This window comes from Paroedura picta, chromosome 3 (assembly GCF_049243985.1).
Source record: "Paroedura picta isolate Pp20150507F chromosome 3, Ppicta_v3.0, whole genome shotgun sequence".
Lineage (NCBI taxonomy): Eukaryota > Metazoa > Chordata > Lepidosauria > Squamata > Gekkonidae > Paroedura > Paroedura picta.
The window spans coordinates 42,252,428-42,265,174 of NC_135371.1; the positions used below are offsets into that span (position 1 = coordinate 42,252,428).

Sequence of the window (12,747 nt, forward strand, 5' to 3'; positions counted from 1 at the left end):
TGAACAATCCTTCTCCATAAAAAAAGTTTAAATTAACGAAAGCAGGCTTTCTCAACCAGAGTTTTGTGAACCCCTTGGCTTTCTTCATGGCCCTGGATAGGTTACCTGAATGGGTGGAAGTTAATTAATTTTAAAACATATTTTTTATGTTTTTTATGTCACCCAATTTTTATTGGGTGATATGACTATATATGGTCCTGTTTACCCGCTGCCCCAGAGGCAGTGGGGAGGGGCCCCAGGAGAGGGGAAATAGGCTAAGCAAACATATTCTGCATAATCACACCACTTCTGGGGTTTTGTGGTGGGCATTTGGATTGATTGTGGTGCAGGTACAGAGAGAAAGCAAAAGAGGGATGGTTGGCCTGGGCTGTGATATTTGTATATCAACCCCCAATCTAATGCCATGCAAGTCCTTTAGTGTGTTGCTAAACATATTCGTTTTTTTTAAATTAACAATTCTGATTAAAGATGTCACCCATTTTCTAGCTGAAACACAGAAGAGCTGCAAACTTGAAACAAATGAATCCTGACCCATGCACCTTGGAGAAAAAAGGAAGAGATGCAACTTAAAGGAAACAAAAGAAGAATCTACTCACAACCAGGCAGTAATGGCAATAAAACGTGCTTGCCAGGGTGATGGCAAATCCCACTTGGTGTGAGTGTTTGCATCTTCTATGGCACACATTTGGTCAACAAAAAGTCACCATATCCTGCATTTCTCTCTGCCAGAGAGAGCAGTCATGGTAATGGTGGTGAGAAAATAAGTATCAGTGGTCATAACAAGCCAGGTCCCTGGACAGACCTGATATACTTTGCCTATCTCTTCTTCACAGCAACATCAGGTGAAGACTTGAGTATTTCAATGGGCCACTGCAGATCTAACATCCTAGCTAAAAAGGTAATTTCTGGACTTTGCCATCTCAGACACAATACTTTTCAAATAAACTGAACCACATGTTCAGCTGCTAGTTTTTCAGCAATGTCTTTGCATGTATGAACCAGTCCATTTGAATTTCTGCCATAGGGATGGGTGGTAAGCACTGGCCAGGAATTCATACTGAATCTTCATATGAATACTGTGCTTGACTGTCTACAGGTTTAATAACACTCCCAAAGAAGGCCACTACAAATGTTATGTTTTTCCTACACAAGGAGAGTCCCCTCATGGAAACATTCATATAACTACTAAATTATTTGAGGGCAAAGTGCTTTTTTCCCCATTTGAGCACAAATGGGAGTTGTAGTCCATGGACATCTGGAGAGTCACAGTTTGGCCACCCGTGCCTTATAGTGTGAACTACAAGTGTATTTCTTCTGCCCTGCTGCCACTTCTGCTCAAACAGATTTGCAGATTTCTTGAAGCAATACAAATCCTTCTGAAATTTGTTTATCATAGGCAAAATTGGGATGGATATTCACAATAGAAGGCAGTGGTCCCACTTGCAGCTCTGTAAAGTTATTGGCATGTATGTGGAGCTCTCCCACAGGCCTCTCTGTTCCTGCAGCCTCTTCTGACCTTGGAAAGATCATTCCTAGGGTAATAGGAAGTGCATGAAGGAAAAACCCTACAAGTGAAGGCTGGAGGGAGGGAGGGCAAAGTGGCACAATTGACCCTTCTTCCTTTCTGCCAATATGGTTTTGTTGAGGAAGGGGACTGATTCCATGCTCTTCTCCATCCTCACTCCAGCACACTGATTCACATTATTCTACTATATGGATCCTGAAGCCTTGGGAATAATCTTTCTGGGAAAGTGAGCAGTTTGGTTGAATGTTGAGCAGTTTGGTTGAATTAAAGGGGTAAGTTTGGCATGTCCTTCAGTCTCCCCCTCCTTTTCTCCTTCTTTGGCCATGAAAAAACAGAATACTTAAAGTTCCAATCTGACCAGCACCTATAATTGATGTTTCATGGATCCGTACTAAATTTTGCCCTTTAGGCCCCCTCTTCTGTTAAAGTGGATGGAAAAGACCGATGGGAAATCTAGTTTTTTTTATTTAAGTGATTATCATGGTCATTTCTATTTGGTTCAGTACTGGATTAACACCCCTACCTGGTGATAGATAATACTGATTCATTAATGAATTAATGATCATGTTATTTTTTTTTTTAGAATTTAAATGGCAAGGGCAGGATTGTCCCAAAATTTCTATTCGGGGAGAGTTCAAACAGTTGCGGTGTTTGATCAGAGATGTGCCTACTTTTCAGTGGCAGATATTAACAAGGACATATTCACTTTTCAAAACAGAGGTTTGTTAAAGAAAACAAAAAGTACAGCATTAGACATGAATAAAAGATCAGATTTCATCCATTAACTTGCTTTAGTCTCTGTTTAGTTTCCAGGTCCAGGTGTTATCAACCATAAGCTGAGGCTTACAGCCATTCCACACCCAGAAAATATAGTGAAATGCTTACCTTTTGCCAACGCCATTTTTTTGTCATTTTACACGATGTCATCAGCATCTAGCCTCCCAGCAGCAAACCGGCAGCTACATTCTCCATTTTAAAGTGCTAGTTGGGGAATCCACAAAAGTGGATTCCTCCAGCCATATAGCGCGAGCAAGAGAAGAGCAACTAGCAAACACACGCTAAAGAAAGGTGTGGAGGTGAAGTAGCCCACCCTCGCACCCGCCTCCCTCTTCCTTTTCCTGGGGATGGGACTTTTTTCTGTTGAAACAAACTGCCTGGAGCAATGAATCGGCATTAAATCATCCAGTGGGAGCAAAAAAAATCCCCACCAGATAACACACAAAGCATGCCTCTCTAACCCTCCCCCCCCAAAAAAAAAATCAGGAACAAGGTTACTTTTTTAAAGCTTCAAGGCTCATAATTCCAAAAGGAGTGGCAATAAATTAAGCACTGTGCATCTATGATTAGAAGTACGAGAAGGTGGCAGAGGAGAGTGAAAGAGCCAGGAGGTGAGGAATGGCCAGAGCACATTTTTTTTATTGCATTATGCCATTGCCCTGGCGTAACACTATTTTTTCGATGTGCGGAATGGCCCTTAGAGTTCCCCCAAACCTACAGAGGTCAGTTCCCTTGAAGAAAATGGCAGCTTCAGAATCTGCCATGAGACATTCCTACTGAGCTCCGTTCCCTCCCCAAACTCCTCGGGACCTTCCCCTAAAATGTTAATCCTGCTACCACATACAGAAAAATTGAGCCTTTTGGAGCTCTTTGGTGTTTCTGTTTCCTCTTGAGATAAGGACCCTGTAGTTTGATTATTATTCTGAGTGTGTAAAAGCCATAGAGTTCAGAAGGCACTGAAAACACATAGTTTTCAATATGGGACAGTGAGCAAGGAGGTATAGTTAACACTAAAGTGTGCCTTACCCCTATCACCAAGAGTCACTGACTTGGGATAAGAAATCTCACTCAGCAGCCAAAGACCGGCTTATCATATTAACCAGTCCATAGACAGAAAGCATTATTTCTGGTTCCCTTACTCTTGTTAGCTGAATAAGCCAGTGGTCAAAATCTATGTATTTATATCTTTATTAGAACACCTGGTCTGTTGGTTCAGCCAGCCCAAGGACAACATCTCCCCACTCATCTTTATGAAAACATTTGCTCAGTGATGACTTAAAGCATTCTCCCACCTCCCTCCCCCATGCTTTTATACCACACCCTGATGCATTTAAAGTGGGTTCTGTCTATTTTAAGTGACAGGCCAATTGGGGGGCAAGGGAGGAAGGCAAAACAGCAGCATTTGATTAAAGCTCAACCCCTCTGGCCTTAGATCTGAGGAGACAGACCCAGTCTATCCCCTCCCTTACGAATGATTTTATTTTATTACAGAAAGGGCCAGTATTAAAAAAAAGCACTCTTGATTATGTTTTCTGTTCACCAAGACTTTTCCTGTATTTGACCTTTGGATAACCTCCAAGGCTTACAAGCATTTGAAAGGAGTAAAGGAGCTCATTTTATTACTGGGCCTCACCATACATTCCTTCCAGCCTATCTTTAACATCGGTTGACAAGAATTATATAATTGCAGTCTGTGATCCCTTTAAGGCTAAAACATACTTGTTTCCCCTCACAGAAACACTTCAGATTTCAGACTCGGATGTATATGTTTTCTTTCTGTACTGCCAGAAGGTTTGTATGCAAAGTTCAGTTTCTCTTAAAACCAACTGGCATGGAGCTTCCTTGATGAATTTTTCCTATGCTTTAAAGCTAAAGTGTAAACATAAAGAAGGGATAGTTCCCACAACTCCAATATGCACCTTTATTATACTTGACTGTTATGGGGCATATGAGGTGTGCCCCCATTGTGACCACTAAGGAAATTCTTGCATTTGTAGCCACATTTGCATGCCATGGCCTGACAACCAACAGAAATGTGGGAAGAAGTAGCCTTTGGAGACAGCATGATGTCACTTCCAGGGAAAATCCAGAAATGATGTCATGCTTCTCTAGCAGTTGCTGGAAAATCTACTGTAATACCCAATGACTGTTTAACCCCCCACCCCCGCTACAGCTCAAAGTAGCAGCAGAAAACAAGACTTGCGAGAGTCTTCACTCGCTTCCAACCTTATTTTTAGTTATTTATTTTTATTTTGTTACATTTATATACCGCCTGCCCCTGATGTTCAGGGCAGTTTACATGGAACGTAAAGGATTAAACATTGAACTCAGGTTTGCCAATAAAATAGAATACACCAATGGTAACAGTAGTAACTGAAGATAACAGTTTAACAAACTAGTAATCAAACAGGTCCATGAAATACATTCAAACCTTCCTCCAGGGAGGGAAGTTCAGAGGCCCAGTAGGTGTTGTTGATTCCGGCTGACTTCAGACAAATGCCTGGTGGAGGAACTCTCTTTTGCAGGCCCTGCGGAACTGCTTGAGTTCCATCAGGGCCCTGATCTCCTCTGGGAGCTCATTCAAGGCTCTGGCCCTGGTCGATGTCAAGCAGGCTTCTTTTGACCCAAGGATCACTAGCCAGTTGGTGGTGGCAGAGCACAAGGCTCTTTGAGGGGCATGGGCAGAAAGGCTGTCCCTCAAATACACTGTGCCCTGACCACTTATGGCCTTGAAGGTGATTACTAAGACCTTTAGTCTGATCCAGAATTCAACTGGTAGCCATTGTAGTTGGTGGAGGATGTGTAACCGCCATGGTTTTGCTCTGAGGACCCTGGATGCTGTGTTTTGGACCAGCTGCAGTTTCTGGATCAAGGCTAAGGGCAGACCTGCATAGGTATTCCAGGGCCAAGTAGGACACTAGTAGTTTGGCTTGGCAAAGGTGGTAGAATGTCAGCTGCACTATCCTTGTGACCTGAGCTTCCAATGAGGGGGAAGCATCCAGGATCATGCCCAGATTCCTGGCGGAGTGAGTCACTGAAAGCTGTACACCATCCAGGGTGTGCAGATGCGCTTCCTTGCCTGGTCCCTTCCTACCCAGCCACATGAACTGGTACTGTTACCCAAATTAGATTCAGATGGGGAATTTAGCTTGTGAGAGAGGTAAGTAGGATTTCCCACTTGTGTATACCAGGGTCCTTCCCTTAAAAATTCACACAGAGACCAATTTAAAATAAAATAACATGAAAATTATTTTTATTGAAAAACAGATTTAAAATAAAACAAGCACACTTGTAAATTAATTAAACATATATATAAAATCAGAGGTGAGATGGTATGATAGGGAAGTATAAGGGGGGAAAGAAAGAAACATGCAGAAGTCCAAGAAAAAACAATGAAAATGGCCAGTGCTTTGGGTGTATGTGTGATATCCAGAGGCCATGCACACACAGAGGGATTCTAGCCAGATTTCTGCATGGGGGCTAAGGTTGGGCACTGTAGCCCCTACAGCAATGTGCTTGATGCGATTGCATATATAAAATAAAGAAATCTAGGAATCAGGTGATGTTCTTGTTGAGTGGGGAAGAAGAAGAAGTTGGTTTTTATATGCCGCTTTCCTCTACCTGAAGGAGTCTTAAAGCAGCTTACAATTGGCTACCTTCTCCCCACAACAGACACCCTGTGAGGTAAGTGAGGCTGAGAGAGCCCTGATATTACTGCTCGGTCAGAACAGCCTTATCAGTGCCCAAGGTCACCTAGCTGGTTGCATGTGGGGGAGCACGGAATCAAAGCCAGCTCACCAGATTAGAAGTCCGCACTCCTAACCACTACACCAAGCTGGCCAAGGCCCCAGAAGTTTCTCATGGTAGAGATAACACCTGTGATTGCCCTGGATGGATCCTTGATGAGTTGCCCAAGCAAAAAACAAAGACATGGTTACAATGACTAAAGTAGGCAAAAATGCCAATAGTGCCTTGAGGACCCTGTGATTAGAGGATGGGAACTTGGCTTAAGTGTGGTGGGTATGTTAATCATGAATAATGGAGTTCTGTAGATGAGGCAGGAAGGAAGAAGCACTTCTAGCACTGCAGTGCATTAGCAGAGCAATATCATAGCAAAGTGCAGGCAGTGTTGAGGAATGGTGTTTGCGGACTGCCCTGAGCCTCTGGGGAAGGGAGGGCATACATGTAAAAATAAATAAAATGAATAAAGTGAAGAGGGGTCTAAATTCCAACAATGCCACTGTGTGGGGTGATGTTTCCATCATAATTTCAGTGAGAGTTTGATGAAGTAAGAGCACCTGAAAATTAGTGAAGGGGCCTTTGCTGCCGCGGGGCCGAAGCACCAGGAAGACGCCGCGGGGAGGTTGGGACTACACGTCCCAGCATCCTTTGCGGCCGGCGCAGGTGCGACGGCGGGGAAGGGAGGGGCAGAGGCCGGGGCTCCTTTATAAGGAGCTGCGCTGACGGGCCCGGCCTCTTCTCCCGCTCCGTGCCTGTTTGAAAGGCCGGAGCGCCGGGCGGCTGAAAACGACTGCGTGATTGCGGCCTGCCGCAATTCGAGTCGTTGGGGGCCCTTGAGTTCAAGCAGGAGCGGCTGGGGGAGCGATTGTTCTCGGCGCTTCTAACGCATTGTGCCAGGGGCGGAGAAGACGGGAAGATTTAAAAAAAAAAAATTTTTTTTACCTCAGAAGCGGGCGGGGATGGCGCCAAAGAAGCAGTCCTGTGGGAAGGGGGGAAGCCAGTGGCGGAGTCGTCAGGCCTCGGCAGCGCAGGCTGCCGGACCGGCGGGAACGGTTCCTGGGGGTTTTATCCCGGTTAGAGCACAGCCCGGGTCAGGGCCTGGAGGGCGAGGGAATGAGGCAGGCCCCCCTAGTGGGGTTACAGTGGGCCCATACGGGACGCGATCGGCCTGCAGGAGAGCAGCCCAGGCCGCGGCAGTTGGGCGAAGGGCACAGGCGGAGCAGGCCCAACAGGGGCAATCGGGTGGCGCGGATGGGGAAAGGGCGTTGCCCCCATCGACGCTAGTCACGGTTCCCATGCAAGGGGCTTCTGATGGCGGGTATGGTGGAGCTCAACCATCTGGGGCATGGGGCACGGCCTGCGGTGGGCAGGGCATGGGTTGGCACTGCCCGCAGATGAGTGGGCAGATGTCAGTCCCGCTATCGCAAGCCGGCGCTGGAGTACAGGGAGCGCTTGGCTGGACGGCAGGTTCTAGTGCCCAGCAGGGGGCAGTGTCTACAGCTCCACAGGGGGCTCTGGGCTACTGGCCGTCAGCTGGTCAAAGTGCAAGGGGGGTAACTCAGTGGCAGGCGGCAGCTGCTGGGTCCGCATCGAACGTGGATCTGATGGCGGCGGGCCCGTCCTGGCAAGGGGTTGATGGAACAGTTGCACAGCCTATAGGGGGCATGGAGCAACAACAACGGGGGGGGGGCAGAATCTGGTAGGGATTCAGCAGTGGCCAGCTCCAGCTTCAGTGGCTATGGGGGCTGGAGTTATGGGCTCCTCCTGGCAAGGGTCCAGTGGACAGTTGCCGATCCCGGTTAGCGGCCAGAGTGGGCAGCAGGCAAGTGCTCAGCCTTGGCAGGCTTCCAACAGTACAGTACAATGGCAGGGCCAAAGTCAGCAGGGAAACGTTTCCCAGTTGGGGATCCCAGTCTCTTGGCAGCACAGTGGGGATGCCCTTGCGCAACGGGCTGGGATATATAGGCAGTTCTGGCCCATTCCAGTGAACACCCAGGCTTCATCGTCAGGGTCTCAAGGGGTTAATGATGCCGGATTTGTGACACAGGGGGCATCGGGAACCCTGGGGGTAACGGGATCGGTGCCGCCAGAGGCAGTAGGGGGGGTGCCGCCAGTGGCACAAGGTGCAGAGGGTATTCTACAAGATTCTCAGAAGAAAAAGAGAACAAGGAGAGGAGGCTCTAAGAGGGCACGGGCGAGACGGGAGTCCACCTCATCTGGTGAGTCTTCCTCTACGGAGGAGGAGACAGCGGAGACTAAGCGAGACGGCAACTATTGGTTGCAAGGGGCGTTAGTCCCGGGTATTCCGGCATGGTGGGCATCTCGCAGGGAGTCTACTAAGGAATTTTACAAGGCAAAAGGGGATGGTTTTACGGGTACCCCACCTGTAGGTTATGCGAGGGGGGAGAATCCTCCGGGGACACATCTCACTACAAAGGTTAGAGAAAGGGCATTGGACGGATGCTATGTGGATGTTTTCCGCCTAGTGCGGCCTGATGATGAGGCCCCTTTTACTGGGTCCAGAAAGGATAAGAAAGGGAGGGACTCTGGCAGGTCTGAGCAATCCTTCCACAACTGGATGCTGGGTTACGGCCAGTACATGGGTATGGTGGTAGGTGCCTACCCAGAGAGGGGATGGCACCTGGTACAACACCTCAATAATGTGTTGGAGGCGAGGTCCCTTTCGGGTGATACAGCGGCGATTGCATACGACAAGCTGATGAGGGAGCGGGCCTCTAATAATCACCAGGCTAGGTGGGATGTAAAGGATCACGACGCATGGATCGTGAAAGTGGGGCCTTATGTTAAAAAATATGAACAAGAAAGGAGGAGAGTTGGTGGTAAGAGGGAATGGAGAGGGGCCTGCTGGGATTATAATAGGGGCACGTGCAGGCGGCGGCGTTGCCGCTTTGAACATTATTGTGAGGAATGTGGGGGCAGTCACTCTAAACAAGACTGCGAGAAGTCATCTGGCAACCAGCAGCCCTTTCGAGGGGCCCGGCCTTCTTTCAAGAAAGGAGGAGGGTCGGGAAATGACAATGGAAAGAAGAGCGCATGAGGTGCCTCTGGAACTGAGGTCATTGGCCTGCTCGCCAATCCGTGTGGAGGTGCTGCTGAGGTGGTTAAGTAGATATCCGGATAAAAAAGCAGCAGATTACCTTGCGGCAGGATTTACTGAAGGTTTCAGAATCCCATTTACGGGCTTGAGGGTCGCAACGATGAGCGGCAATTTAAAATCGGCAAGCCTACTACCTGAGATCCTGGCGACCAAGATCGGTAAGGAATGCGCCGCTGGGCGGATGGCAGGTCCTTACAGCACTCCTCCTCTTCATAATTTACGGGTATCACCGTTAGGGGTCGTGCCAAAAAAGGCCCCCGGCCAGTTTCGAATGATACATCACCTATCGTACCCCAAAGGTGCGTCGGTCAATGATGCAATAGCGCCAGAACTGTGTTCGGTCAAGTATGCATCATTGGATCATGCGGTGGCAATCATTCGAGCGTGTGGTCGGGGGTCTCTTATGGCAAAATGTGATATTCAGTCGGCTTTTCGTTTGCTGCCAGTTCACCCAGATGATTTCTGCTTGCTGGGATGTCAATTTGAGGGTTTCTGGTATGTGGATAAGGCTTTGCCCATGGGATGTTCAATTTCATGTGCAGCTTTTGAAACATTCAGTACCTTCTTGGAATGGGAACTGAAAGAGAGGACGGGATGTCCTTATACAACCCACTACCTTGATGACTTTTTGATAGTGGGCCCAGCTGATTCTGATCTATGTGGCGATCGTTTGGCAGTGTTCAAAACGTTGACTGATGAACTGGGTGTTCCTTTGGCCCATGAAAAAACAGAGGGTCCAGTTTCCAGTTTAACTTACTTGGGGATTCGGCTGGACTCGGTGGCAGGGGTATCACAGTTACCACAGGATAAGCTGAGCGCTTTGAGGGACTTAATCGGTAATATGTTGAGGAGGAAAAAATGCACCTTAAAAGAGATGCAGGTTATTCTTGGGCATCTGAATTTTGCCTGTAAAGCCGTGTCGCCTGGAAGGGCTTTTTGTGCGCGGATGGCGAGGTCTACGGCTGGTGTGTCTTCTCCTCATCATCATATACGATTGACAAAATCACTTAAGGAAGATTTTAGGGTGTGGTTAGAGTTTTTGGAGGGTTTTAATGGGGTTGCTATTTGGCAATCATCGTTAACCCCTGAGAACTCTTTACAAGTTCATTCTGACGCTGCCGGCAGTTTGGGTTTTGGTGTGATTTATCAAAACAGTTGGTGTTCTGAACGCTGGCCGGCAGGTTGGGGGGAGACGGGCATTTTGAGGGATTTGACTTTTCTCGAGCTCTTTCCGGTGGTGGTGGCTGTCACCTTGTGGAAAAATTTATTTAAAAATCACAAGGTCCTATTCTGGTGTGACAACCAAGCGGTTGTAAGGGTTGTTAACAGGCAGTCTAGCCGATCGGAAAGGGTTATGAGATTAGTCAGGCATTTGGTTCTAACATGTTTGGTCTATAACATTACATTTCATGCAAGATACATTCCTGGAGTGGCAAATGACGTGGCGGATGCTTTGTCTCGATTCCAGGAGGACCGGTTTCGGGTTTTAGCTCCATCAGCGAACCGGAATCCAGATCCGTTCCCGGAGGAGCTGTGGAATCTTGGCAGCGAACCATCCAACGAGCAGTGATGGGTTCTTTGGCTCCGTCCACGTTGAGGGCATACTCCAGTGCGGTTTCGGGTTATATGCAGTTTGCAACGTTACAGGGTTATGACAGCCCGTTTCCGCCATGGGAGGATATAATTTTGCATTATTTGGCACACTTACATGGACAGGGGGCGGCACCTAAGACATTGGCAGTCCGTTTGGCTGGTTTGTCATTCTTCTGCAAGTCTCAGCGTTGGTGGGACCCAGCAACGTCTTTTCTAGCCAGGAGAGCGCTACTCGGGTGGAAGCGTTCTTCTCCCGCAAGGCGGGATTTTAGACGCCCAATTTCAATACACACGCTCCAAAAGTTACTGTTGGAATTACCGAGAGTTTGTAACTCGGTGTATGAGACCACCTTGTTCACGGTGACCTTTACGGTCTTGTACTTTGGTGCGTTTAGGTGTAGTGAAATTGTGTCGGCTAGTAAGACCGTGGCTGGGAATCAGGCACTATGTGTTCAGGATATTGAAATAGGTGAAACAGAATTGAAAATTCACCTCAGAAGGAGTAAAACGGATCAGCTGGGGAGGGGGAATCACATAGTGCTCAATGAATCAGGTGGAGGTTTGCCTTGCCCTGTTAGAAGTGTCAGGGCATACCTCTTGATTCGCCCACCAATCGAAGGACCATTTTTTGTCCATACGGACGGATATTTGCTATCCAGGTTTCAGGTTATAGCGGTAATGCGTTCAGCCATATCTAGGTTGGGGCTGCCTGCGGGTCAGTACGGGACTCATTCGTTCCGCATTGGAGCGGCGACTCAGGCGGCAGTGGGGGGTGCTGGTCTGGATGGTATAAAAGCAGTGGGTCGATGGAAATCAAGTGCATGCAGGAGTTATATAAGACCAGACCTCCTTCTTTGATTCTTTTGCTTTTCCAGAACTGGCGATGGCTGTTCCCAAGCTATGGATTGTAGGACACAGCATTGTGTTTTGGGCAGCACGTTACGCGGCTGATTCTGGCTGGGAAAGATGCCTTGGATTGTCAGGACAAGTTCAGATCCAATGGAGAGGGAGGCGAGGAATGCGGTGGCCATCCTTCTTGGAGATGCTGGCGGAGATGCTGCACAAGGACGGATACCCGGACGGGTTGATCATACAATTGGGAGAGAATGACTTACCTGTGCAGTCTGGTCGACGCTTAGCCAGGATGGTGATGAATGATCTGACGACACTGAGATCTTGGCTGCCTACGGTTGCTATCATTTGGTCTTCGCTCCTGGAACGGCGAATCTGGAGGGGGGCCGTCTCGCCTAGCCGAGTAGATCTGGCCAGGAGACGGGCTAATAAGGCGGTATCGAAATTTGTGGAATCGCATGGGGGATTGGTCATTCAGCACCCTGAGATTGGTTACAGGCAATGGGCACTGTATAGGGCTGACGGGGTCCATCTCTCAGAGTGGGGGATGGATACCTGGCTTTTTGATGTACGGCATGCGATTTTACAATGGCTGCAGTGGTGAGAGGTGGCGGGAGTGCAGGGAGGAAGCTCCCTGAGCTCGGTGGCGGTTGGTTAGCTGGAAGCAAAGGTTATGGTGGGTGCCAAGCTTGCGCGCTGGCATCCCTAGTAGTTGGGGGCCCCCTTAAGGGGCTGAGTGGATGCGGAGCCGGTTTGGTGGGCTCGCATTTCCGGGTGGCAGGCGAAACCCAGCAGAGGCAAAAACGCCCGGCGGGTTCGCGTATAGTTGCTACCTCCCACGTTTGCAGGTCATGGCCGGGAATATGCATGCGCATGTGCCAGCAATTCCCGTTGAGGAAGACCTGCCGGGTAAATTTGGGGCTGCCTCGTAGGTCGGCTGACCACGAGAAGGCAAGTTCGCTTCCAGGCTGGGGGGTGCCACTCTCAATAAAAACGGCTGTGGCCATTTTCATGCCAAGAACAGGTGTGGCGTCTTTAATGGGGCGACGAATGGGGACCCTGCAAAGCAAGAGCACCTGAAAATTAGTGAAGGGGCCTTTGCTGCCGCGGGGCCGAAGCACCAGGAAGACGCCGCGGGGAG

The 12,747-nt window shown here is 48.5% G+C and overlaps 1 protein-coding gene across 3 annotated transcripts in view; it reads left to right on the forward strand.

Moving 5' to 3' along the window:
* Nucleotides 1-848, forward strand: part of LOC143831096 (uncharacterized) — a 45,469-nt gene extending 44,621 nt beyond the window's left edge. For 2 of the 3 annotated variants that reach the window (XR_013228713.1, XM_077324212.1), the window contains one exon: nt 487-649. Coding sequence is in view for 1 of the 3 variants with exons in the window: in XM_077324212.1 (XP_077180327.1) it covers nt 487-570 (84 nt within the window). In the remaining 2 variants the exon portion in view is untranslated. Of the gene's footprint in view, nt 1-486; nt 656-833 lie in introns of those variants that run through there. The other variant, XR_013228712.1, reaches the window with a different exon arrangement.
* Nucleotides 849-12,747: the final 11,899 nt, after the last annotated feature.